General features: G+C 38.2%; 1 protein-coding gene across 4 annotated transcripts in view; it reads right to left on the reverse strand.

The window, feature by feature from the left end:
- The window catches only part of sik3 (SIK family kinase 3), a 67,255-nt gene that overhangs the window by 34,115 nt on the left and 5,939 nt on the right, over nt 1-27,201 (reverse strand). For all 4 annotated transcript variants that reach the window (XM_062068029.1, XM_062068027.1, XM_062068030.1 and 1 more), the window contains exons 2-6: nt 7,518-7,634; nt 7,257-7,320; nt 3,387-3,548; nt 3,107-3,231; nt 952-1,075 (exon numbers count right to left, since the gene is read on the reverse strand). In XM_062068029.1, the coding sequence (XP_061924013.1) occupies nt 952-1,075; nt 3,107-3,231; nt 3,387-3,548; nt 7,257-7,320; nt 7,518-7,634 (592 nt within the window). The remainder of the gene's footprint in view (nt 1-951; nt 1,076-3,106; nt 3,232-3,386; nt 3,549-7,256; nt 7,321-7,517; nt 7,635-27,201) is intronic.

Consider the following 27,201-nt stretch of genomic DNA (forward strand, 5'->3'; position numbering starts at 1 on the left):
GGGAACTATCAAACACCATGTACAGTATGAAAGACCATTTTGGTTTTCAGGTCCTAATTACTTTTTTTGGGGGGAAGGGCGGTGTTTATGGCAATTCTATTTTTTTTTAAATTATTTGTATAATGTTGTAATATAAACTTGTATCGGACTACAAAATACTAACTGCGTGCCGCAAATGGCACCCGGGCCTGCTTGTTTGGTGTGCAACAGGGTTGCGTTCACACTTGGAACTGGAATGAACTGCACTAGCTAAACGTTTAACAGTTACTCTTAGCAAAAACAAAGGAGGAGCTGTGATGCTAAGTTTAAGATTACAGTTAGCCCTGAAGCGGAGTCATCAAACAACTGCTAAGCAGCTAAGAAGTATAATCAATAAAATATGGGAATTAAAAATGACATGACTGCGATTGTAAAAAAAAATTACTCTGAAAAATGATAATGATAATGTCTTAAAAAATATGTTTCCAAAAACAGGTTTTGAAAAAGACAAATTGTCTTTTTTTCCCATCAATAAGGTAGGGACGGCGTGGCGAAGTTGGTAGAGTGGCCGTGCCAGCAATCGGAGAGTTGCTGGTTACTGGTGTTCAATCCCCACCTTTTACCTTCCTAGTCACGTCCGTTGTGTCCTTGGGCAAGACACTTCACCCTTTGCCTCTGATGGCTGCTGGTTAGCGCCTTGCATGGCAGCCCGCCATCAGTGTGTTAATGTGTGTGTAAATGGGTAAATGTGGAAATACTGTCAAAGCGCTTTGAGTACCTTGAAGGTAGAAAAACGCTATACAAGTATAACCCATTTATCATTTATTAATGACAAATCTTAACTCTCTTCTACAGTGCAATGCCATCAATATCCGAGATGTGTTATATATTAATATTACTTGCTCAGCTTAATGACACAGAAATACATTAGTGGCATTATTCTACAACTGGTTAGGGAAGAAGAGCTCCTACCTGTTGACATAAAGAAGGGGATACGGAACTTTCCACTTAGGACACGTGCTCGCAAATTCTGTAGAGTACTGCCGTCAAAAGGAAGGGCGCCACACACCAACACATATAACACCACACCTAAGCTCTGAACAGATAGGAGAGAACATAATATTAAATAAATCATATGGGATGAAAATGAATAAATGAATATTGGCTCAAACAAATCTGTCACACAAAAGTTGTCAAAATATTTGTAGATTTGCACTTTTTCCATTCCAAAACACTGTTTGTGGGAATTCCGAAAACTAATGTCAAAGATAAAATGTAGACTCATGAATTTAGATAAGACCCGTGTCCAGAAGAAAGCTGTCATGGCTGTCTTGAGTTTCCAATAATTTCTACAACCCTTATTTTTTTGTGATAGAGTGATTGGAGCACATACTTGCATTCATAAAGTTTGGTTATTTTATTAATTTATTATGAGTCTACTGAAAATGTGACAAAATCTGCTGGGTCAAAAGTATACATACAGCAGTGTTAGTATTTGGTTACATGTCCCTTGGCAAGTTTCACTGCAATAAGGTGCTTTTGGTAGCCATCCACAAGCTTCTGGTTGAATTTTTGACCACTCTTGACAAAATTAGTGCAGTTCAGCTAAATTTGTTGGTTTTCTGACATGGACTTGTTTGTTCAGCATTGTCCACACGTGTAAGTCAGGACTTTAGGAAGGCCATTTTAAAACCTTATTTCTAGCCTGATTTAGCCATTCCTTTACCACTTTTGACCTGTGTTTGGGGTCATTGTCCTGTTGGAACACCCAACTGCGCCCAAGACCCAACCTCCGGGCTGATTATTTTAGGTTGTCCTGAAGAATTTGGAGGTAATCCTCCTGTTTCATTGTCCCATTTACTCTGTGTAAAGCACCAGTTCCATTGGCAGCAAAACAGGCCCAGAGCCTAATACTACCACCACCATGCTTGACGGTAGGATCGGTGTTCCTGATATTGCTGGGTATTGTGGCCAAACAAGCTAAATTTTTGTTTCATCTGACCACAGAACTTTCCTCCAGGAGGTCTTATCTTTGTCCATGTGATGTCAGATGAAACAAAAATTTCATGAATGTTTTTTGTGACCAACAAGTATGTGCTCCAATCACTATCACAAAAAAATAAGAGTTGTAGAAATTATTGGAAACTCAAGACAGCCATGACATTATGTTCTTTACAAGTGTATGTAAACTTTTGACCACTACTGTATTTGCATTTTGTTAAACTTCAAGTCTGATCAATGGCCCAACACAGGGGTGTACAAACTTTTTGACTGGGGGCCAGCATTAGGCTAAATAAATCTGTCCGGAGGAGGACAAAAGCTGACTGCATGCAAAATAACCATAATTGTATGAATATATAATTACATAATACAATATTACAATTATAATATGATAATTATATACAGGAAATTACAATTGAATATTAAGAGTATGTGAAAAGTTCAACTCCTACATTGTTTACTTCTGTAGTGACCTCTTTAAAGCTTTGTAATCAATCAGAAATATCAAGCAGCTAAAAGTCAAACATGGATTAGTGTGGAGAGTGTTTAAATGATTTCCCATCATGCCTTGCAATGGATTTAAATGTTAATTTAAAATTTCTTATGGTGATGGGACGTTTTTAATAGTATGCACAAAGTTCAGTGAGCTACGTTGTGTTACATGTGACCATTTGTGTTGACTTTTTGTGCTGGTTGAATTTTTTTTATGCACCATGACTAGGAAAAGTTGTTTGGATTGGGTCATATAGGCACATGCAGTGGTTGAAATGTGGAAAAAAAATACACATCATGGTCACTGATCTGAGTTTCTTATATTGTTCACAAGATGGCGACAAATAGGCTCCTGGTTATTTAAATTTAACATGAAATCACCCTTCACGGCCAGATTGCTTATTGAAATTGAACTTGAGCCGTCGTCTCGCGGGCTAACTGAAGATACCGATGGGCTGCATTTTGCCCACGGGCCATGGTTTGGACACCCCTGGTTTAACATATCTGAATTGATGTTCTTATAAACCCACTTCTAGGTGGTATTTAAAAGTGTAATTTCATTAAATCTGATCAACCGACGTAAATAAAAAAAATAAACATAACAGACAACTTGGTGAACATTTCTTCAACTCACCCATATATCTACTTTGGGTCCATCATACTCCTTGCCTTCAAATAACTCTGGTGCGGCATATGGAGGGCTACCACACCAGGTTTTTAACAGCTGGCCTCGAGAAAACAGGTTACTGAAACCAAAGTCTGACAAGAAATACAGTAGCAGTTAATTCAATCCCATCTCTTCCCTGGTCATAGAAAGATGCTCATATCACACATGCTGTCGCTTGCCAACACTTGTATTAAGAAAGTCTATAATTAATAAAACAAGTCATATTCTGTCGTGCCAACTCACACACCTGCTATTTTGATGTTCAGATTGTGGTCTAGAAGAAGATTCTCGGCCTTCAGGTCTCTGTGGACAATGTTACGGCAGTGACAAAAATGAACCGCTGCCACAATCTGCTTGAACTTCTTTCTGGCATCCTTTTCTGCCATACGTCCATGGGCAACCAGGTGGTCTGGACATGCAAAGCAAAGTTATTAGTAGGGATAGGAATCAAAAACTGAATCTTGTTCAGAACCAGTTCCCAGTGTAATAATTCCTTGAAATTGCTTGCTCCAATCTCATCCCAGCAGCAGTAACAATAGCAAGTCATGTACTAGGTACAGGTACTTACTAACACTGCCTATCAAGTTAGTGCTAACACCTGCACAATTGAAATTAATGCCTTCTCGTTTAGAGGAGCATGACGATAGACAGATTCAGACTGGCTTTAAGGCGGGCAGTACTCGCTCCAGTTTACATCTGCCACTAGACGAAAGTCACCGAGCAGTGACTACGTTTGTGGCCAAAAACTTGCACCCATTTGCCACAGTACTCCAGATTTTCAGCAGTTGAAAGTTCAATTGTAGTCAGAGAAAATGTGCATGTTTTCTTCCCACCAGATTTTCACACAGTAATTTCCATTATGTAGGTGAAACACAAACAAATTTGAATATGGTATAAAAGTTTGTTCATGTCAGCAATCCAACTTCAAATGTGAAACTAATATGTGATATGAACTCATTCCATGCAAAGTGAGATATGTCCAGCCTTTATTATAATTGTGATAATCATGGCTTACAGTTTTTTAAACCCCACATTTTCTGAGATTTAGAATTCAAGGTTTTCATAAACTGTAAGCTATAATCATCAAAATTATATCAAAAGATATTTTGAGTAGCATGTTATTAATGACCCTGTCATATTTATATATATTAGTTTCACCTTGTAAATTTAAAAAAAACATTGCACAATATTATATTTTCTGAGTTTCACTAGTGTATTATCTTGGGAGAGTAAAAATATTCTCAAAAGTTTTAAAATGTTATATTCTTGTGTAATTTCCACGTTTTATTTTGTTAAAATTCTAGAGAAGAGCATTTCTTATATATATTTTTTCATTTTTTTTAAAGTTTTTTCTATGCTAAGTATGTGCCTCTTGAGACCTCACTGTAGGCTTTGCAAGGTCATGTTGCCTCTAAACTAAACACAACTTATGCAAATCCAACTTTTTGTTCTCTTTTTTCCCCCAAATAAGAATTGATAAGAAAACTGATAAGGAACCCAATAGTTAAACAGAATCGAAAGTGGAATCGGAACCGGAAAAATCTTATCAATTCCCATACCAGCATTGTTCTAATCGGCAATGCTGGTATCCACTTTTTGGGGTTCCTCCGTGCATATGCAAATAAACTTAATACATGAATAGGTGGTCAGCAAATAATTATTAAGTTTCCCAATTGCTGGCAATGTTTTAGTAAATGAAAATTAATACAATGCCATGGGCACACCAGAGTTTTCCACAGAACTGTTATCTAATTGTGGTGGTGGGTTTGGGGGCAGGATGCTAGATGACAATACAATTTGCATAATTGGCCACAATGAATGTTATGTAAAGGACGATGTAGGAGAGAGAAATAACGTTGTGCGAGACAAAAAACAAGAGAAAATAATCATGAAAAGCAAAACATATGTTTTGAAGTTGGAGATGCAGTATTTTTTTATAAAGCCAATACACATAGAGATGACTTCCTTTTTTTCAAGACCAATACTGAGAAGTTTTTTTATTTCTACTATATTGTATATTTTAATTTAACTGTAGTTTGTGCACACATTTCTTTGCAGCTTGCTTTGAGGCAGCTTCTTTAGCAGCGCAGGCATATTTGTAGGCTTTCAAAACACCATCGTGTTTAAGGTGGCTGAAAAAGTTCGATGTTTTGAAACTAAATGTTTTTATCCCTCTCTGTGGAATTTGGGTATTCCATTTGGTGCAAAATGTCTTCCTCTGAAACAATGAAAAAGTCCCATACGTTCTTCATGTTTGTTTACAGTGAACTAAGGGAAAGATTAAGACTTTCCACATGCTAGAAGCACTGAAGTGCTTGATTTAGTCACCCTAACCCACCTACAGCACAGTAGGGATAATCTTGTCTCATTGAAGTGTTGTGTTTTTTTTTAATTGCTGCTATTTTTCAATGCTATCTGATTTATTGGTATGATTTCATAATTCCTAATTTCAGCCCAATAAGTATCTGTCCGATATCCTGCACCTTTACAAGAAATACAAATTAAAGTTAATCTGTGGCTTATTTTAATTTTTTTGTCGCTGAAAATAAGTATACATGCTTTCAATAAGACCAGAAAAAAAATGCTAGACTTGTTGCTTGTAACAATTACAAGCCACGCGAACATAAAACATTAACACCATCTGGTCGTTAAAGTATGAATTGATATATATATAGCCTATTTGCGCACTATTGACAAATTATGTACCGAAAACTCGACCACCGGAAAAAGACTTTGAGCACCGAAAACCACGCTGCCGAAACCAGATGTAAACAAAACGCATGCCATTGTTTGGAGCGTTGTCAGCATGTCTGCAATGTTGACAAAATTTTAATATATTCCAGATATACCCGCGGACATCCATCTACAAAATGTGCAAATTTTAAGAGGACTCTTAAGAAGGGAAAGTCCAACTAGAGCAACAGCGCCAAGGAAGTGTGACGTCATGCTCGCTGCAGCTTGCCTTTCATCAGGGAACTCGAGGGACAGAAGTAGAGTCTCTAAACACGAGTACATTTTATAACAACACCACAAAATGCTAGATTTTTTTACTAGTTGTTTTTAGTAAAAAACAAATTAAAAGTCTGTAAACACATGAAAAAATCTCAACAAAGTACATTGTACAATAACTTTGACTTACTTTTATTTTCATTCAAATTTGAACTTTGCAGTACAGATGAGAACGAAATTTCGTTGCATTAGCTTATGGTCGTGCAGGATAAAAGAGCAATAAGGTGCAGATATAAATAAATAGATTACTGTACAGATAAATATATTGCACTTTTGCATATGCATCCACGTTTATGGATATGTTATATTGTCTTTATATTCCAGCGAGTTAATCCATTTTTGGGGGGAATTGAGGGGATTATTTTAATGCGTTCAAGAGTCTTACGGCCTGAGCGAAGAAGCTGTTACAGAACCTGGAGGTTCTGCTACGGAGGCTGCGGAACCTCTTTCTAGAGTCCAGCAGTGAAAACAGTCCTTAATAAGCAGCGACAATTGAAAATATGGCAAAACGATAAAAAAAATATGTTAATATAATTAAAAACAGATTTGTTTTTAAATGTATGCATACATTTTTTGAGCCTTTTAAAGCAATATCGTAGCAAATTTTGGAAATTACTCAATGGTGTCATGTGACCACGCCCATAATCACGCCCCCACCGCTACAGGTATCTTGGCTGTCTCGGGGAAACCTTGTGTATGTATACATTTTGTAGCCTTTTTTAAAAAAATCATGTCATCATAGCAAATTATGCAAAATTTTATGATGGGGTCATGGTGAATACATCCCCACTGCCACAGGTATGTTGGCAATCTAGGGGAAACCCTGCAATTAGCTATTAGCTAGTCAACCGGGTCTAAAAATAAAAAAGGCATTAAGTGGCAATGGCAATCACATACTTTTTCATTAAAATCGATAATCATTCTCATAGTCATTCACATCGACGTCCCTTATGTTGGCTCTGTAACCGAGGATGTCGTGGTTTGTGCAGCCCTTTGAGACTTTTGTGATTTAGGGCTATATAAATAAACATTGATTGATTGATTGATTGTCTACATGTATTCAAAAGTAGACAAATAGGCAAAGGTAGTCTAAAAAGTTAAGTCTTACCAAAAATCTCTCCACCGCTGGCATATTCCGTTACCAAATAGATCATCCTTTCTGTCTCCATCACCTAAAACCAAAAACAATTATTTATTACAAGCATTTTACAGTCCATAATATTGTAAGGGGAGAACAATCAAGCCAATCATTTGAGATTTTTTTTTTAATGGTAAATGACTTAAGGGGCACTATCATGCCTGCATAAGAATAGGAGTAATTCTAAATAGAAAATTATATGGTTGGATGTCAATGTGGATGTGTACGCACCTGGTATAGACGGATGATGTGGGGGTGCTTCAGCAACTTCATTATTTGCACCTCCCTAAAGATTTTTTTCAAGTTTTCATCGTCCAGCTGGGTCTTATCCACAATTTTTATAGCCACCTTGAAGCAAATAGACAAGAGAGGGATTAGAGAAAGATAAGTAGCAAAGCAGACGTGGCTCAAACGGTAGTAGATCAGTCTAGAAGGTGATGCTGCTCTGCTTTTCGACTTATGTCAAGATATCCAAATTAATTAATCAGATAAATGTAAAAACATTTGTTATCAAACATTAAGAGACGAGACACACAAACATTTTTTAAGCAATGCTTTTGACTTTGCTGCCAAAATAAATACTACAAACAAATAATTAGTTAATATTGAAACTAGAAAAGAAAACATTTCCGAGTGTTTTCTCAGAAACTGTCTGGCTAACGTGGCCCCAACTATGACCTTTGACAGTGATTAAGACTATTGCATAACTGCAGAGCCGTCAACAATTGGACCAGCCGTGTGGAAGATGATGGCGTGTGACAGAGTTTTGCTCTGCCACTTAGGAATAACCGGATTCCTTTCATGATTTACTCAAGTGGATCAAAAGGGACTGTCCAAAAATGTACCTACTGCCAAAAATAAGCGCCTGTTCAAGTGTGTGTGTGAGAAAATACCATGCGCGTTCAACATGAACAAACGCACACACGCAAATACACACACTATGGGCATCCTCTGTCAAATTCTGTTATGTGCCACCCCAAGACCTTTTCCGGAGAACCAAGGAACAACGCCGGCCTGACAAGACAGACTTCCTGTCTGCAGACAGGAAGGGGAAGTGAGGGACAGTGAAAAGGGGGCTCCTGAGACCCCATACAGCAACATGAAACAATGTGTAATGCTGTATTCTAAATCATAATCACGCAAGTTGTCTTGTGTTACTTGCATTACTGACCAAGTTTGACATTTTTAGTTCATGTTTTTTCAGTGTAATAAATGATAAATGATAAATGGGTTGTACTTGTATAGCGCTTTTCTACCTTCAAGGTACTCAAAGCGCTTTGACAGTATTTCCACATTTACCCATTCACACACACATTCACACACTGATGGCGGGAGCTGCCATGCAAGGCGCTAACCAGCAGCCATCAGAGGCAAAGGGTGAAGTGTCTTGCCCAAGGACACAACGGACGTGACTAGGAAGGTAGAAGGTGGGAATTGAACCCCAGTAACCAGCAACACTCCGATTGCTGGCACAGCCACTCTATCAACTTCGCCACGCCGTCCCGTGTACAATTCAGAACATTTGAAATAAAATGAGTGATTGATGTACAAGGATCGCATAGGTGTTTGTAGGACAGTGGGTTTTCTTACTTCAATTGCTAAAAATAGTGCATATCTATTCTGCCTTTTAAACTTCAAAATTATATTTAAAAAATGTTGTGGTCCCCTTTATTTAGAAAAGTACCGAAATAATTGTAGTACCGGTACCAAAATATTGGTATCGTTACAACACTAGCGTTTACTATAAATTTCAATAACGACACAAATTTTTTTAGCGGCAGATTAACGCACACGCTTCCTTTTTTACCCTGGGGCCAGGCCATGTCGTAGCGGGGAACTTAGCTGCAGTTCACTTGCTACTGATGAGCCACAAGCAAGCAAAAATGCGAACAACAATTTAAAAATAGAACAAAACGATATTATGTCGGAAAAATATATATGTTAATACTATACTTAATAATAACAGATTTGTTTTAAATGTATATTCACATTTTTTTGCCTTTTTAAAGAATATATGCATCATAGCAAATCATGTGATTATGTCATAACGACCACACCCCTAACCAGGCCCCCACCGCCACAGGTATTTTGGCAATTTAGGGGAAACTCTGACATTAACAAAATAAAAATGTTTTACATTACAATCATGCTTTGTCTGAAATGTTTTGCAAAGTTATTCTGTGATATTTGCAACCAAAGAAATGCTAGTACATCAGTTTTAGGAATACAATGATCTGTCTAGGATTAATTTTAAGTTAACTATGAACAATGAGATTAATCGCGATTAAATATTTTAATCGTTTGACAGCCCTAGTACAAACATATAAAACATTTGTTTTTAATTCGCAAACTCAAAAATGATTTCAACAAACGTTTCTGCAGAGGGTTTTTTTTAAAACATGTTACATCTGAAAAGTTAAATCAGAGCGCAAACAAACAAAGTCTGATTAAAAAATATTTAGATATAAATAATTTCTGATAAATTAGTATGTGGGGAACAATACAGTAGTTCAGTCACAAACACATTCTTTGCCCGCCTGCGAGTCCGCATCCAGGGCAGGATTACTGGTGAGCTGCAGTGAGACTAAGTGTGTCACTATAAAGTTGCGGTCTTTTTCAACGTTGTTTTTTAATTTATATGCCAGTGTTTGACACATTTTTTTATTTTATTCTTCTGGTCCAGACTTTCAGCTGTGTAAGGGGAAAGCGCGCACACACGGACACACATACACATTCGCACGCACACGTACACAAACATTTACAGACACACACAGGATCACGGTCAATAAAGGCGGATTTCTCCGTGCACCAATATACCAAGCATCGTTGCTACCCTATTATTTATTACTGTGGTATCTTCTAAAAGACATTTCCGCCATGTTTGATCAAAGTAATATATGTTCGAACTCAAATTAATCATGATCATTTAATCACCCAGCCGTACGTGTTTTACAAAACCCAAAACCAGTGAAGTTGGCACGTAAATCGTAAATAAAAACAGAATACAATGATTTGCAAATCCTTTCAACCTATATTCAATTGAATAGACTGCAAAGACAAGATACTTAACGTTCGAACTAGTAAAATGTGTTATTTTTTGCAAATATTAGCTCATTTGGAATTTCATGCCTGCAACATGTTTCAAAAACGCTGGCACAAGTGGCAAAAAAGACTGAGAAAGTTGAGAAATGCTCATCAAACACTTATTTGGAGCATCCCACAAGTGAACAGGCTAATTGGGAACAGGTGGGTGCCATGATTGGCAATAAAAGCAGCTTCCATGAAATGCTCAGTCATTCACAAACAATGATGGGGCAAGGGTCACCACTTTGTGAACAAATGTGTGAGCAAATTGTCAAACAGTTTAAGAACAACATTTCTCAACGAGCTATTGTAAGGAATTTAGGGATTTCACCATCTACGGTCCGTTATATCATCATAAGGTTCAGAGAATCTGGAGAAATCAGTGCACGTGCATTGAATGCCTGTGACCTTTGATTCCTCAGGCGGTACTGCATCAAAAAGCGACATCAGTGTGTAAAGGATATAGTTATAGTTAATGATTATTTGCAAAAACAATGTGTTTCTCAGTTAAAACATTACATATCTTGTCTTTGCAGTGCATTCAATTAAATATAAGTTGACAAGGATTTGCAAATCATTGAATTCTGTTTTTATTTACGATTACACAACGTGCCAAATTCACTGGATTTGGGTTTTGTATTTAAAAAGAAAAATAGACACAATATACTTTTCTTGGCAGAAGAAACATTAAACATCTTATTTCTTAAGAGCCATATTATTTTAATTTGATTGTTTAAATATGTTCCCATTCAATATTTTTGGCCTCCGATTGGATTTGATACTTTGACAATAGATTATAGAAGTGAAAATGTTTCATGGCAAGTGACTGAAGTAAACACAATAACACATTTTTATTAAGTGTATTTTATTAAAATTATAATTACCGTATTTTCCGCACTATAAGGCGCACCTAAAAACCTCAAATTTTGTCAAAAGCTGACAGTGCGCCTTATAATCCGGTGCGGCCGCCATCTTTTTCCCCCGTAGAAGAAGAAGAAGTTCTTCTTCTATGGTAAGCAGCCGCCCCCGTAGAAGAAGCGTGCGGTGCATGCTGGGATATACACTACCGTTCAAAAGTTTGGGGTCACCCAAACAATTTTGTGGAATAGCCTTCATTTCTAAGAACAAGAATAGACTGTCGAGTTTCAGATGAAAGTTCTCTTTTTCTGGCCATTTTGAGCTTTTAATTGACCCCACAAATGTGATGCTCCAGAAACTCAATCTGCTCAAAGGAAGTTCAGTTTTGTAGCTTCTGTAACGAGCTAAACTGTTTTCAGATGTGTGAACATGATTGCACAAGGGTTTTCTAATCATCACGTAGCCTTCTGAGCAAACACATTGTACCATTAGAACACTGGAGTGATAGTTGCTGGAAATGGGACTCTATACACCTATGTAGATATTGCACCAAAAACCAGACATTTGCAGCTAGAATAGTCATTTACCACATTAGCAATGTATAGAGTGTATTTCTTTAAAGTTAAGACTAGTTTAAAGTTATCTTCATTGAAAAGTACAGTGCTTTTCCTTCAAAAATAAGGACATTTCAATGTGACCCCAAACTTTTGAACGGTAGTGTATGACGTTTCATTTCCATTTGTGTGTTCATGTAAAGACCCCAAAATGGCTCCTATTAAGTGTGTTGTCTGTCTAAATATAAATAATGCAGACGAGGCGTGTTGGCTGAGTTCTCAACGTTTACTCACAGCGTGCTCATAACCACATTCTAACTGCCGGCATGACGACATACAACAACGCTTCGTTGCTCGTCACTCCCGTTGCATGCTGGGTAGTGTAGTTGTTATATTCCCTAGCCTAGCTCATAACATCACATTAAGAGACACGCTTACGCGCTTAATTCAATATTCGCCGTCATTCCGGGTGGATTGACAAAAGAACTCCAGCCGCTAGATATTGGTGTCAACAGGGCATTTGAAGCTAGATTGCTAACTGCGTGGGAACAGTGAATGACAGAAGGCGAACACACCTTCACCAAGACAGAGACAGCGCCGGACGACATACGCCACTATCTGCCAGTGGATCGTAAATGCCTGGGCTGATTCAGTCTCAACTGTGGTCCGAGCTTTCAGGAAGGCAGGAATTGTCACTGAACTAAGCGACACTGACTCAATTAATGGCGACTTCGACGAGACGGAGCCGGCCATTTTGGATACCGTATTCGCCCAACTGTTTAATTCGGACACTGAAGAAGAAGAATTCGAGCGATTCGTGAATGAGGAATAACTTCATAAAGTGAGCTTTACATGTTTATTTTGTGTGTTGTGTTGTGTGACATTAACGTTTGAGCAACGTTGAGTTATTGATATATTGTTATTGCTCTGCACTATTTGGAGTGTTACTATATAGTGATAGCACTAACATTTGATTTACGTAACACGAGTAAATCAGCTGTTTATTCATTTTGGGAGTGAACAACGTTGTCAGAACGCTGGTTTGTAATCTATTAATAAAGTTTGAATGTCCTTATTTTTGAAGGAAAAGCACTGTACTTTTCAATGAAGTTAACTTTAAACTAGTCTTAACTTTAAAGAAATACACTCTATACATTGCTAATGTGGTAAATGACTATTTTAGCTGCAAATGTCTGGTTTTTGGTGCAATATCTACATAGGTGGCCCATTTCCAGCAACTATCACTCCAGTGTTCTAATGGTACAATGTGTTTGCTCATTGGCTCAGAAGGCTAATTGATGATTAGAAAACCCTTGTGCAATCATGTTCACACATCTGAAAACAGTTTAGCTCGTTACAGAAGCTACAAAACTGACCTTCCTTTGAGCAGATGGAGTTTCTGGAGCATCACATTTATGGGGTCAATTAAACGCTCAAAATGGCCAGAAAAAGAGAACTTTCATTTGAAACTCGACAGTCTATTCTTGTTCTTAGAAATAAAGGCTATTCCACAAAATTGTTTGGGTGACCCCAAACTTTTGAACGGTAGTGTAGGTGCGCATTATAATCCGGTGCACCTTATATATGAACTAAATTTTGAAATATGCCATTCATTGAAGGTGCGCCTTACAGTGCGGAAAATACGGTATGTGAATGCTGTAATGCTATATATAATTTTCTAGTATTTTTGTAAATTAGATGATGCATTAAATGTTTGGTATTGAATTGCTACATACATTTTTTTAACAAAATTAAGTGGCTAATAATGTACAATAACTAATCAAACCTACTATTGGGTCCCATTTAAATCACTTAGGATTTGCCCTCAAAGCCTTCTTTGTCTAGAGCACGGGTGTCAAGCTCATTTTAGCTCAGGGGCCGCTTAGAGAAAAATCTATTCCCACATGGGCCAGACAGGTAAAATCATGGCTTAATAATAAAAAAATACATCTACGACAACTACAGATAGTTTTCTTTGTTTTACTTTGGCCCAAAATAGAACAAGCACATTCTGAAAATGTACATATCACAAATTATCCTCTTGACAAAACATTTGAAATTAGTTGAAAATTCTGAGGAAAAAATGTATGCAGTTTCAAAAACACCATGAAGAACACAATGAATTGAGAGTAATCTCAGTGTATCTACAAAGCCATTAAACTTTAAGGCACAGCCCATCTAGGATTGAACAAAAAACAAAATAAAGCATAAGTAAACTCTTCTATGTATAAACTACCTAATTTCTTATTTCCACATATTAATAATGTGCTAACTCAACAAACCTTACAAACTGAGGTAGAAACTATTCAAGAGGGTTGAGTTACTCTCTGTGTTCTAGGCATCACTGTGTATTGATAGAAAAACCATCCCTGAACAGAGGAGGTGATCGGCAAACATTTTTTCAACACTTTCCTTTCAACCATACCTTTAAGACTCTGCAATTAAGCCTCCAACGAAAAACAGGAGTTAGAAACATTCTAGTCTCAGAATTGGGACTAGAATGCCAATTATGCCTTTTGGTTACAACTGAATGGAATGCCAACGTGGGGTATTCTGACTATTTTGGATTGGTAGTAGTCCATCCACAGCGATAGTTCTGCCACGCAATACCTCATGCAACGAGGGCAAGTTACACTTCAACGACCGTCGTTGGCTTTGACAGTAGGATTGCTCGTTTGCATCAAAACAGTTGTTTTTCTCAATACAATAAGGCAAAACCATCATTTCCCAGACACAACCTCTTAGTTTTTGGAGTATAAATCTTTGGAGTTTTGGCACCAGCCACTAGACAAGATCTGACCAATCTAAAACTATAAGCATAAACAGATGAAGCTTACTCGGATGAGAGGCAAAATGTTGTCTAAGACAAACCAAACAGTCCAGTTGCAATCGATTGAATGCACTGAGATTAAAAGAAAAAAAAACGCTTTGCCATGTGTGAACAATTTCCACAAACCAAAAATAAAAACTTCAAAAACTGACAGTATTGCAGTAAATCATACACTGTTCACTCTCTTTAAATTTGCAAAAATACATTAAGTTTCACAGAACTATATCAATGTGCAGTGTCTCATTCAGCATTTTAAGTGGGGTTACCAATTTCTGTTTTACGTTGGGTCGAGGGGGAGGATTTGCAGTCCCCGCTTTACCGTGTACTTCTTGCTTGGTATACTTGCTCGCCCGGTATGAACTATTTGGTTGCCTAACAGAATTACTATTGCGACATCCAGTGAAAAAATTTAGAACATCAGTTTCTTTCATTTTAAAATGCAGTTAACTTTTACTCGGGGACCGCATTGAACGTGTTCGCGAGCCTGTTCCGGCCCAAAGGCCGCATGTTTGAAATACCTGATCTAGAGACGTTATTGATTACAAACTCAAATAACACAACTATGTTTATAATGAGGATTGACGTTAATGTCTCTTGTATTCATGTTAGCAAGTAAGCTAGCTAGCCATTAGCGTGCTGGCCTGCTTCTCGAGTAAATTAGCATTATCACCGTTCTATAAGTTTATTGAAGTGCAGTTATCAGCATGGCTTCACAATAACTTTAATTTAAAACTTTAATACTAATTGTCGAGAAATGTACTGTTGTTGATCATTAATACCGTTAATCGTTTCGTCCTTAATTTCAAGTATGCACGACAGACACAAGCCTAATGATGATGATGATAAATTATACAAAGATACTCTATAGCAATATCTGTACTTGATGATAGCAACGCTTCACATGAGACGCCATCTTCAGCAGTGCTATGACATACCGTACATGATGAAGTATCAGTATAGTTTTTAACAATGTATAAAAATGCCCTAACTCTACAAAGCCAATACAAAATTACTTTTAAAAAATTCTGATCTTATCTTATCCCATCTACAAAATTCCCCAAAACTGAGCCCCTTCCATTTCACAGACCAGTTCATCCACCTCTACACATAACTGTCTTGGCTCCTTTGACACCAACCTATTCCACACCACCCTTCCAGAACCAATAATCTAACAAGAAAAACTGTATTTTTGTCCGTTTACATATTTAAACGGGAAGACCAAGTGTTCCCAAACAGGAGACTTAACAAATGAAGAGTGGCTTCAGGAGCTCTCTTCTTGGCATGATCACTAGCCCTGACTCCTAGTAACGAAAGGCAAAGCAAATATATTTGTTCACCAAGTAAACTTGTGACAAGAGGCAAAATTCCTGTCCTGTATGATGAGAATGAAGCAGAATGCGTAGAGCGGTCACTAAAGCAGTCACTTTGCACACAGCCAAGATGTGTGCCTGAAAAAGGCTGCGTTTACTTTACCCGTTTACTAGGGATGATACTCGAAACCGGTTTTCTCGGTTGTTCGATAAGAAAATAACCGAGTCCTCGGACTCGAATCCCTTTTTGAGAACCGGTACCCGTTATCGAGACCACTATAGTAAAGAAAAGAGTTGGTTCTTTATTTGAATCCCTCGGAACGAATCCCGTCCCGACCAGAAATGCTCCGTGTGACATCACAATAAATCAGTCACGTAGCTCAGTCATTAGGCGCAGATAGCGAAAGCAGGAAAACAATGGACGGGAAAAAGCGCTCCAAGGTGTAATAAAGTTCAAAACAAAAGGTATAATCCAATGAATAACTTTACTGAGAGATTTGAGCAGGGTACAAACTCATGAAGAACACTTTTACGACCCACCGGAAACATAGCAACCAGGCTAGCAACGCACCTCCTTTACGGCAGCTGGCGCAACGTTCTTAAAGCAACCTCAGCACATACATATATATACAACACATCTCCCTTTTTTAACTTTTGTTTTTCACACTGTATATGTGTTGTCTGTCTAATTATAAATAATGCAGACGAGGCGTGTTGGCTGAGTTCTTGACGTTTACTTTCACGGGTGACGACATGCAACAACACTTTTCGGGGCTACCGCGCATGCTCGTCACTCCCGTTGCATGATGGGTAGTGTGGTTGTTATATTCCCTAGCTCATAACATCTTTCCCCCTATAAAGAAATAATGTTAACTCAATAAAGTGTATTTCTTTTTTTAGCTTTAACTTTTCATTTTTTAGCATTGTAACCACATTTGCAAACAACTTTTCTCTTCATAGAATTTTCTTTCCTTCTTTAAAGTGCAAAAATGTCAAAGCATCATAAACAGTTATGTCAAATAGCAGCAGAATTGCACTTTTTGGAGAGCTGTATTATTTCCAGTTTTGTGCCCAAGGGACTGATTTTATTTAACACTATATTATTATTTATACACCTATAGTGATCACAGAGACAGGTTGTTTTTGTGTTACTGTATATATTTGTTTTTCTGAAAAATCCCACTTAATATACTTTGGGTAACAACAGTCAATGTTTATTTATTTTATTATATTTTTTTAGGGGGGTAACAGTCAATATTTATTTATTTATTAGATTAAATTGTTTTCTTATATAATAAAAGTGAGCTTTTGTTAAACCAAATATTGTGTGTTTTTTTTCCATATACAACAACCTATCTGGACTCGATAAGAGAATCGGTTCGATAAGAGGATTCGATAATAGACTCGAACTCGATAATTTCTTATCAAACATCATCCCTACCGTTTACTGAAACAAACTATAGTCCTCTAAAAGTTTTACTTCTTTATTTATTTGGATACAATGGTTAGTATGACATTTGTATTCACAGAAGTATAATATATGACATTTTTATTTACAGGAGTATGTTATTCAAACATCCATCCACACATCTGGATGTTATTCAAACAGAAGTTTGAACTTTGAACTTTATTGATCACAATGTTGGAAAGTATTCTATTAAAGCAGAAGTATTGCTTCCTAATGGAAGCTCTTAAAGGCCTACTGAAACCCACTACTACCGACCACACAGTCTGATAGTTTATATATCAATGATGAAATCTTAACATTGCAACACATGCCAATACGGCCGGGTTAACTTATAAAGTGTAATTTTAAATTTCCCGGGAAATATCCGGCTGAAAACGTCTCGGTATGATGACGTTTGCGCGTGACGTCACGGATTGTGCGGAAGTATTGGGACACCATTGTGTCCCAATACAAACAGCGTCTGTTTTCATCGCAAAATTCCACAGTATTCTGGACATCTGTGTTGGTGAATCTTTTGCAATTTGTTTAATGAACAATGGAGACAGCAAAGAAGAAAGCTGTAGGTGGGATCGGTGTATTAGCGGCTGGCTACAGCAACACAACCAACAACAACCAGGAGGACTTTGAGTTGGATAGCAGACGTGCTATCCGACGCTAGCCGCCGACCGCACCGATGATGAAGTCCTTCGTCGCGCCGTCGATCGCTGGAACGCAGGTGAGCACGGGTGTTGATGAGCAGATGAGGGCTGGCATTGGTGGAGAGCTAATGTTTTTAGCATAGCTCTGTCGAGGTCCCGTAGCTAAGTTAGCTTCAATGGCATCATTAGCAACAGCATAGCTAGGCTTCGCCAGGCGGGACAGCATTAACTGTGTGGTTACAGGTCCAGGGTTTAGTTCGGTGTCTCCTGATAGTAGAAGTAATAGTAGTATTGTTGATCTTCGGTCTATCCTTCCTTTCTTCTGTTTCTATCTGCAGTTAAGCACGATGCTATCACATTAGCTTCGTAGCTAAAGTGTTTCGCTGATGTATTGTCGTGGAGATAAAAGTCACTGTGAATGTCCATTTCGCGTTCTCGACTCTCATTTTCAAGAGGATATGGTATCCGAGGTGGTTTAAAATACAAATCCGTGATCCACAATTGAAAAAGGAGAAAGTGTGGAATCCAATGAGCCCTTGTACCTAAGTTACGGTCAGAGCGAAAAAAGATACATCCTGGCGTCCTGCACTGCACTCTAATCCTTCACCACTCTCACTTTCCTCATCCACAAATCTTTCATCCTCGCTCAAATTAATGGGGTAATCGTCGCTTTCTCGGTCCGAAACGCTCTCGTTGCAGACGGGAATGATTGTAAACAATGTGCAGATGTGAGGCGCTCCTCAACCTGTGACGTCACGCTACTTCCGGTACGGGCAATGCTTTTTTATCAGCGACCAAAAGTTGCGAACTTTACCCTCGATGTTCTCTACTAAATCCTTTCATCAAAAATATGTCAATATCGCGAAATGATCAAGTATGACACATAGAATGGACCCGCTATCCCCTTTTAAATAAGAACATTTCATTTCAGTAGGCCTTTAAATTGTGTCATGAGACTTGCAAATCTACATTAAATACACAGAGGACATAACTAAAGGAAAGTAAATGAGCTCAAATATGCCTACAAATGAGGCATAATGATGCAATATGTACATACAGCTAGCCTAAATAGCATGTTAGCATTGCTTAGCTTGCAGTCATCAAATATACCTGATCAGCACTCCACACAAGTCAATATCAACAAAGCTAACACACACCATAAAACGTTTGGTGGACAAAATGAAACAAACGAAGTGGCATAAAACAAGTCTTTCTGTGGCAGAATCAGAAGAAAGTTATACATGTAAACAAACTGTTACGTCACAGTCCACACAACTACGGTGAGTTCAAGGACTGCCGGAATTGGTAGGAAAAAAGGCACTCGCCAAATACTCTCATCAGTGAAGCATGTTTAATATAAACAGCAGGATTTCTAACAAATAGGAAGGTTTGTGTCATATTTTTCCTCCTACAGAAACCATATTAAAAAATATATATTTTCCCCGCAACTTTTTCCATTTTAATCTATTTTTTAAAAAGCTCCACGGAGCTACGAGGGCGGCGCTAAAGGCTCCAAAGCCGCATGTTGCCGGCCCTCGGCATAGGTATACTAGCGCTCTGTCAAATAAAAAGTAAGAACCATGTTGACATTCCAGACTTCTAGTAGACGGGCTGTTTTTTTCACTCATTCGCTCCTCATCCGTTTCATCGTCACAAGCTCCGGAATTTGCATGCACGTTGCGCGGCCCATTAATAGTTTAGTTTTTTTTCATTATCATATTTTCATAATCGTGAGAAGCCATAATCGAAATTGAAATTTGATTAATTGTCCAGCCCTAGTTCAGATGAAAAAAAAAACGGTTCAAGGAGGCGAGATTACCTGTACAGTGCTGTAGGTGGGATAAGGGTGCACAAATCAAGCGCTACTTTCCTTTAACTTCCCCTTAGCTTACTGTAAACAACATGGCATCAATAGTGCACTGTTTAAGAGGAATACATTCCACATGCTGTTAGCACAAAATGTTCTGCAAACATTCCACGAGGAAGGAAAACATCAACCCTAATCAGCCACCTGAAACGCCAGCATCGCTATGAGAGTGATAGTGATTAGTCACCTGGCTCCTCTGTACTCAGCTAGGCATTAGTCTGTGCGTGTGTGTGTGTTTGTATATGTGACTGAAGATGAGGGGGCCGGTTGGGGAGGGTCATCCGGGCAATGTTTTTAAGTCTGTAAAGCACTTTGTGTTGCAATTCTTTTATGTTATGATTTGATAGCCTGCAAAGACGACTGCGTTGCTAAAGAAGCTGCCCCACAGCAAGCTGCAATGAAGGGTGTTCAAACTAGTTAAAGGTCTACTGAAACCCACTACTACCGACCACGCAGTCTGATAGTTTATATATCAATGATGAAATCTTAACATTGCAACACATACCAATACGGCCGGGTTAGATTAGTAAAGTGCAATTTTTAATTTCCCGCGAAATATTCTGCTGAAAACGTCTCGTATTAAGACGTTTGCGCGTGACGTCACGGATTGTGCGGACATATTGGGACACCATTGTGGCCGGCTATTAAGTCGTCTGTTTTCATCGCAAAATTCCACAGTATTCTGGACATCTGTGTTGGTGAATATTTTGCAATTTGTTTAATGAACAATGAAGACAGCAAAGAAGAAAGCTGTAGGTGGGATCGGTGTATTACCGGCTGGCTACAGCAACACAACCAGGAGGACTTTGAGTTGGATAGCAGACGCGCTACCGTGAGTACAGATTTGGCTTCCAAACATTTGATCGCTTGCCCGTACGTGCGTGCCGCTATGTGCATGTCACGTACGTAACTTTGGGGAAATATATGTGCTGTATGAACTTTACGGAGGTGAACGGTTCTTTGGACTGTGGGATTGAGTGTGTTGTGCGGGTGTTTGATTTGTATTGGTAGGTTATATGGACGGGGCGGGGCGGTGTTTGTTATGCGGATTCATTTATGGCATATTATATATAAGCCTGGTTGTGTTGTGGCTAATGGAGTATATACCGTAATTTCCGGACTATAAGCCGCTACTTTTTCCCCTCGTTCTGGTCCCTGCGGCTTATACAAGGGTGCGGCTTATTTACGGCCTGTTCTTCTCCGACACCGACGAAGAGGATTTTGGTGGTTTTAGTACGCAGGAGGAAGACGATGACACAATGATTAAAGACTGACTTTTCATATACCGGTAGGCTGGTTATTTTGATAACGTACAAGCGAGCACTTTGTATTACTTTGCACCGTTGTATTATTTGTACTCTGCACGAATGCTGTTCGCCATGTCAAAGATGTGAAAGTTTGATTGAATGATTGAAAGATTTATTGTTAATAAATGGGACGCTTTGCGTTCCCAAACAGTCATCTCTGTCCCGACAATCCCCTCCGTGGTAGCAGGAACTCTATATACTACGGTAATTACACATCAAAACCCTGCGGCTTATAGTCGGGTGCGGCTTATATATGGAGCAATCTGTATTTTCCCCTAAATTTAGCTGGTGCGGCTTATAGTCAGGTGCGGCTTATAGTCCGGAAATTACGGTATATGTCTTGTGTTTATTTACTGTTTTAGTCATTCCCAGCTGAATATCAGGTCCCACCCGCCTCTCACAGCATCTTCCCTATCTGAATCGCTTCCACTGCCCTCTAATCCTTCACTCTCACTTTCCTCATCCACAAATGTTTCATCCTCGCTCAAATTAATGGGGTAATCATCGCTTTCTCTGTCCGAATCGCTCTCGCTGCTGCTGGCCATGATTGTAAACAATGTGCAGATGTGAGGCGCTCCACAACCTGTGACGTCATGCTACTTCCGGTACAGGCAAGGCTTTTTTATCAGCGACCAAAAGTTGCAAACTTTATCTGCGATGTTCTCTACTAAATCCTTTCAGCAAAAATATGGCAATATCGCGAAATGATCAAGTATGACACATAGAATGGACCTGCTATCCCCGTTTAAATAAGAAAATTTCATTTCAGTAGGCCTTTAAATTGTATTTTTACAGTAAAATAAATCAATTAATCACCAGTCATCAATATCTGTGTTGGTCTTGAGAAGCAGGTAGTTATCTGTATTAGTATCAACTTCAAAAAATATATATTGTGCATCCCTAAATATGACAACATTATGATAGGGTAAACGCTATAAACTACACTGGACAAGCAGCAGTTTTTGGGTGAAAAATTGACCGAATAAATCCCAGATTTTTTTTAAAGACCAATTACAGCACATTTCATAAAGCAAGACACATAAATGCTTCTTTAAAGGACATAAATAAAACACAACGATGCCACTCGCCTTTAATCAATCTCCTCTTTCGCCAGCAACAGCAGATGTTTCACACAATAGGTCAAAGTGTGTCCCTGTTTAAAAAACTAAGCCTGGCAGAAGCAGACATTCATCCAAATAAACTGGCAGCCATTCCGTCGTCTCATTTGCGTGAATTTCAGTGTAATGCATCACTGCAACCTTTGTTTTTAAACTTTGTGTGCACCAACTAAAATGTTTTCTCTGGCTTCCATGTGTCAAAAAGGATACTACACAGCTAAGGGATTTACTGTGGCATCTGTTACGTAAACTAGCAGTGGGAAGGTTCGTAACACAAATTTTTGCTCGCACCCTAGAGCATTGCAATTTGCAGAAAGACAGCTGGTATCCTGGAAAACTCCTAAACTGGCACTTGTAAGCCAAGGTACCACTTGTACTAGCTTCCAGCTAGCTTTAGTCCATGATTCTGGAATGACACCCAAAAAACAGAAAAAAGGAAAAACTGGTTTGTTGTTAAAAAAAAAGGAATTGTGACTGTGAATTAGGTAATTACTAAGTATTTAGTGGCTACTTTAATAAAGACAATTATTCAAGATACCGGTACTTAAAATAAAAAATAGCACAAAAAACAACAATTAGTGCTATGCATGTTTTTCCAATTAAAGTAATTAATAATTTAAATTAAATAAATACTTCCAGCATAAGGCACACTTACTTCTAATGAAATACAGTATTTAGAGTTTGAAAGTTTATTTCCAATAGAGAAATATTTCCAGCATAAGGCACACTTACTTCTAATAAAATACAGTATTTAGAGTTTAAAGGTCTATTTCCATACACTTTATTATATTCAGTTAAATGACACAAAATTGCTCATATTCAACCACGTGTTTTGTTTTAAGATGGTAAAACAAATTGGTCATATTACCAATCTGTGTTGGAATTATTGATACACCCACTGTGAAGTGTGTAGTTTTCTGCTGATGGTCAGACGGCTTAAATTTTAACCAAGTTCAAATGATGGATGAGGTACCAGTCTTTTTCACCAGCTCCTCTGTTTACTAGTTACAGACTGAGTGATCAACATGCATTATCATCCATCCATCCATCTATTTTCTACCGCTTATTCCAAACAAAGCAATAGAATTAAAGTCACTGTCAATTATACATTGTTTCTATCACCCATTACTAGCTGAGCTGTGCTTCAGGTAGGTGGCGTTAAATTCTGACAACTTTGTTCACTTTTTTTTTTATGTTTAACTCCTGTATTTACGCTTCTAGACTTCTTTTACTCTCAACATAATTTCTGGTGTTTGTGATGTAGTCGGCCTTCTCACTCGTCTCACTCAACACTGAAACCCGCTTGCAGGAGGACAGATCCCCCTCTCTAAGGTGGTCTCGGTCCACCGTTTTGGTCCAGTGCTGGGTTCAGTGGACTGTGTATATCAGAACAACTGACCGTGAAGTGTGAACACACCTTAAGAAAGTTATTTAACTTCAATAAGGCTGGTGTATTTGTAATCGGTTGTCCTTTATGGGCCTAGTGACAATCCAGATCAAGTTGATCAACAAAAAAACCCACATTTATTAAGTGGCTGTTTACAACTTGCTTAAAATTATATTTTCAAACCAAAAACTTTAACAAGAACACCAACGGCAAGCTAATGTGGTTTAACATAACATATATTTTATGTGTTTATATTTTACCACAATTACTGACTATATTGAATAAAAATTGCTTGTCGGCAAACGGAAATAATCTGGCCTTCGGGCTGTCATTCACTCAATGTTACATTTGTCGCTTGTTTCAAAAACACAGGAACTCTTTATTTACAAATCTGCAGGATACTCGTACTTACTTGTCGTATCTCCGCTACTACTATTGCCTATACTTCTAGTTCCAATCCACCACTAAGACTTTTGTGTAACGTAGTTACTCTACACCAGGGGTCGGCAACCTTTACCACTCAAAGAGCCATTTTGGCAAGTTTCACAAATTAAAGAAAGTGATGGGAGCCACAAAAAAAATTTACAATTTAAAATGAAAAACACTGCATACAGAGCTTAAATGCTTTGTGCTATATTAACCAGGGGTCTCCGACACACGCACCGGCACGCACTTTAATGTGGACATTTGATGTTAGTGCAGCCCGCGAGTTTTGAATGAATGGCGCTTGATAGCGTCATACTTGCCAATCCTCTCATTTTTCCCCGGGAGACTCCCGAATATCAGAGCGTGATGACACCGCCCTCTACAGTCTGCCCTAACAGTGTACCTGCTTGACCACACGTAAGTGACAGCAAGGCGTACTACCTCAGCAACCACACATCTTACACTGACGGTGCCAATACCCAGAATCCCATGCAGCACTAACTCTTCCGTACTAGTTCAGCAACCACACATCTTACACTGACGGTACCAATACACATCTTACACTGACGGTACCAATACCCAGAATCCCATGCAGCACTAACTCTTCCGCTCAACCAACGCAAGGAGAGGGGGGGGGGTTGATGTGTGGGGGGGTTGTGGTAGCGGGGTGTATAATCTAGACCGGAAGAGTTAGGACTGCATGGGATTCTGGGTAATGGTTGTGTTGTGTTTATGTTGTGTTACAGTGCAGATGTTCTCCAGAAATGTGTTTTTCATTCTTTTTTGGTGTGGGTTCACAGTGTGGCGCATATTTGTAACGTAACAATGTTAAAGTTGTTTGATACGGCTACCGTCAGTGTAAGCTGTGTGGCTGATGAGTAAGTATGCTTTGCTGTCTCCTGTGTGTGCGATTAATAACAACATGCAACATGCGGCTGGACTGGCACGCTGTATGTAAATGCTATAGAGGACAATTACTGCAGTGCAATCAGGGCACGCCCTTTATCTAGTATTTATAGTCTAAATAGGATTATTTTTTCCCTGGGAGTTATTTATGAGAGACACTGAGATCCATAAGTCTCCTGGGAAAATCGGGGGGTCGGCAAGTATGTAGCTGAGCCGCATCAGAGTGGTCAAAGAGCCGCATGCGGCTCCGGAGCCGCGGGTTGCCGACCCCTGCTCTACACATACCAACACAAAGAAAACCTCCAGAAGCAAATCCAACCTTGATCACTTCCATAAGTGCTAAGAACTTTAAGACACAGCTTAGACAAACATTTCCCTTGTTTTGCAAACACTTTCACCTTCCTGGTGAAATATGTAAACCTGTGATGTTCCAAGAGAGGCCAAGGGGCCATTTGTGGAACACAGGTTTTTTTTGGATCCGTAGAACATTGTAGAAATAATATAAATAAACAATTGAAAAACAGATAAAAGAGCCATAATGTAAGAAAATACAATATACTAATTTTATTGTCATTGTTATGGTTAATAACAAAATAATTTAATGACAAAAAGATGAAAATATTGATCCATATAATGCATAATGTCACAAAAATGTGTCCTTACATACAACATTTCTTTATCCTTTTAATTAGCCTATTTCATTACAAACAACAATATGATGTCAGCAACTGCTGTATTGTATTGTTAATGTATACCAAAAACATCTAAATCATAATTGAAAATGTTTGTTTTCAGAGAAAATAAATAGGGATTTTATTTTTGGCCAAAATTGTGCAGCCCGAGTACATACACAAAAGCAGTCTCAAAGGTGCAACTAACAATTTGCAATGCTTTCAGTTTGATCGTTTAAAGAACATGTTTGATGAGATTGTGTCAAACGTTGCTCATTAATGCTCAAGTGAGAAGTTGCAAAAAGAGGTGCGAAAATTATCGTTTCTTCGATGCATCATGTTTGGAGCGAGGAGGATTCTAAATAAATGGATAAATATCCAAATATTAATTATTTATGAATGTTCAATGAAGTGATACAGACAGAGAGAGGAGGAGAGGGCAAGCTATTACACTAATTTAAAAGCTTTTTCTAATCAAACTAATTAATCGTTGCAGCCCTAAATAATAAACAGGGACAAGCGGTAGAAAATGGAAGGATGGATGATATGCAAATGTTAAATTTATAATCAAATCATAGTTTCTGAATCGTGAGGTACCCACAGATTCGCCCATCTCGCTGCAAGCTACTAATTTTTCCATTAAAAGGCTCCCTTATTATATTGTTATAATATATAACACCAATGTTACAGTAAATGTATTTACAAGTTTCCTTAACGAGTAACCATTTTTTCAACAAGCTATAGAAAAGGTCTCTAAATTGACTAAATTATTTGAATATAACTTTGAGCAGTTGTGTATCACTTGGATTGCTGTGTCTTCACATCACTGTTTATTATTGGGGAATTCTGCCTATTACTTGTGTAAGACAAGGACACATCTGTTTTTTTCTTTTAATGCAGTCTAATTTGTAATATACGGCAAGTATGAGGTGGCTAACAATGCAGCGCCATAAAGCCCTCCAAAGAAACATCCAAAAAACACCAACAATGCTCAATTTTACATCTTGTGACCTAAATATTAAACAAGTATTAGCAATATTGTTATTACAAGCGCTATAACACAGAAACTACTTTTAGTGGCGCTGTGATCACAGATACTAAGCCAATGAGCTGCTGCATCGTGCGTTGGTGAAAGTTAATTCAAGATTATTCAATTACGCCTCTCACCTGGATAGTAGAAGGTTGTAGCAATAAATCAAGAAGTTGGTCAGCTTCGACATTCAACTTGGACCCAGAGATGGCGATAAAGACACGAAAAAGCACTTGTTGCCTTTTTTTTTTTACCTTCGGGTGGATTATTAATTCTTCATATAATATATAAACATACCACGAGTCAGCATTCCAGTGAGAGAAGACACTGTACAGTCAGTGATTGTTTTATTGTGTTCGTAGTTTGTATTTCATGCTTAGCACTTAGCAATACTGCGGCATGATGCTTCGCGTTTCTCTAAAGCTTAATCTGTTTAGCACACAGCTTCTAAAATTTGTAGC

Source organism: Entelurus aequoreus, linkage group LG13, assembly GCF_033978785.1.
Source record: "Entelurus aequoreus isolate RoL-2023_Sb linkage group LG13, RoL_Eaeq_v1.1, whole genome shotgun sequence".
Lineage (NCBI taxonomy): Eukaryota > Metazoa > Chordata > Actinopteri > Syngnathiformes > Syngnathidae > Entelurus > Entelurus aequoreus.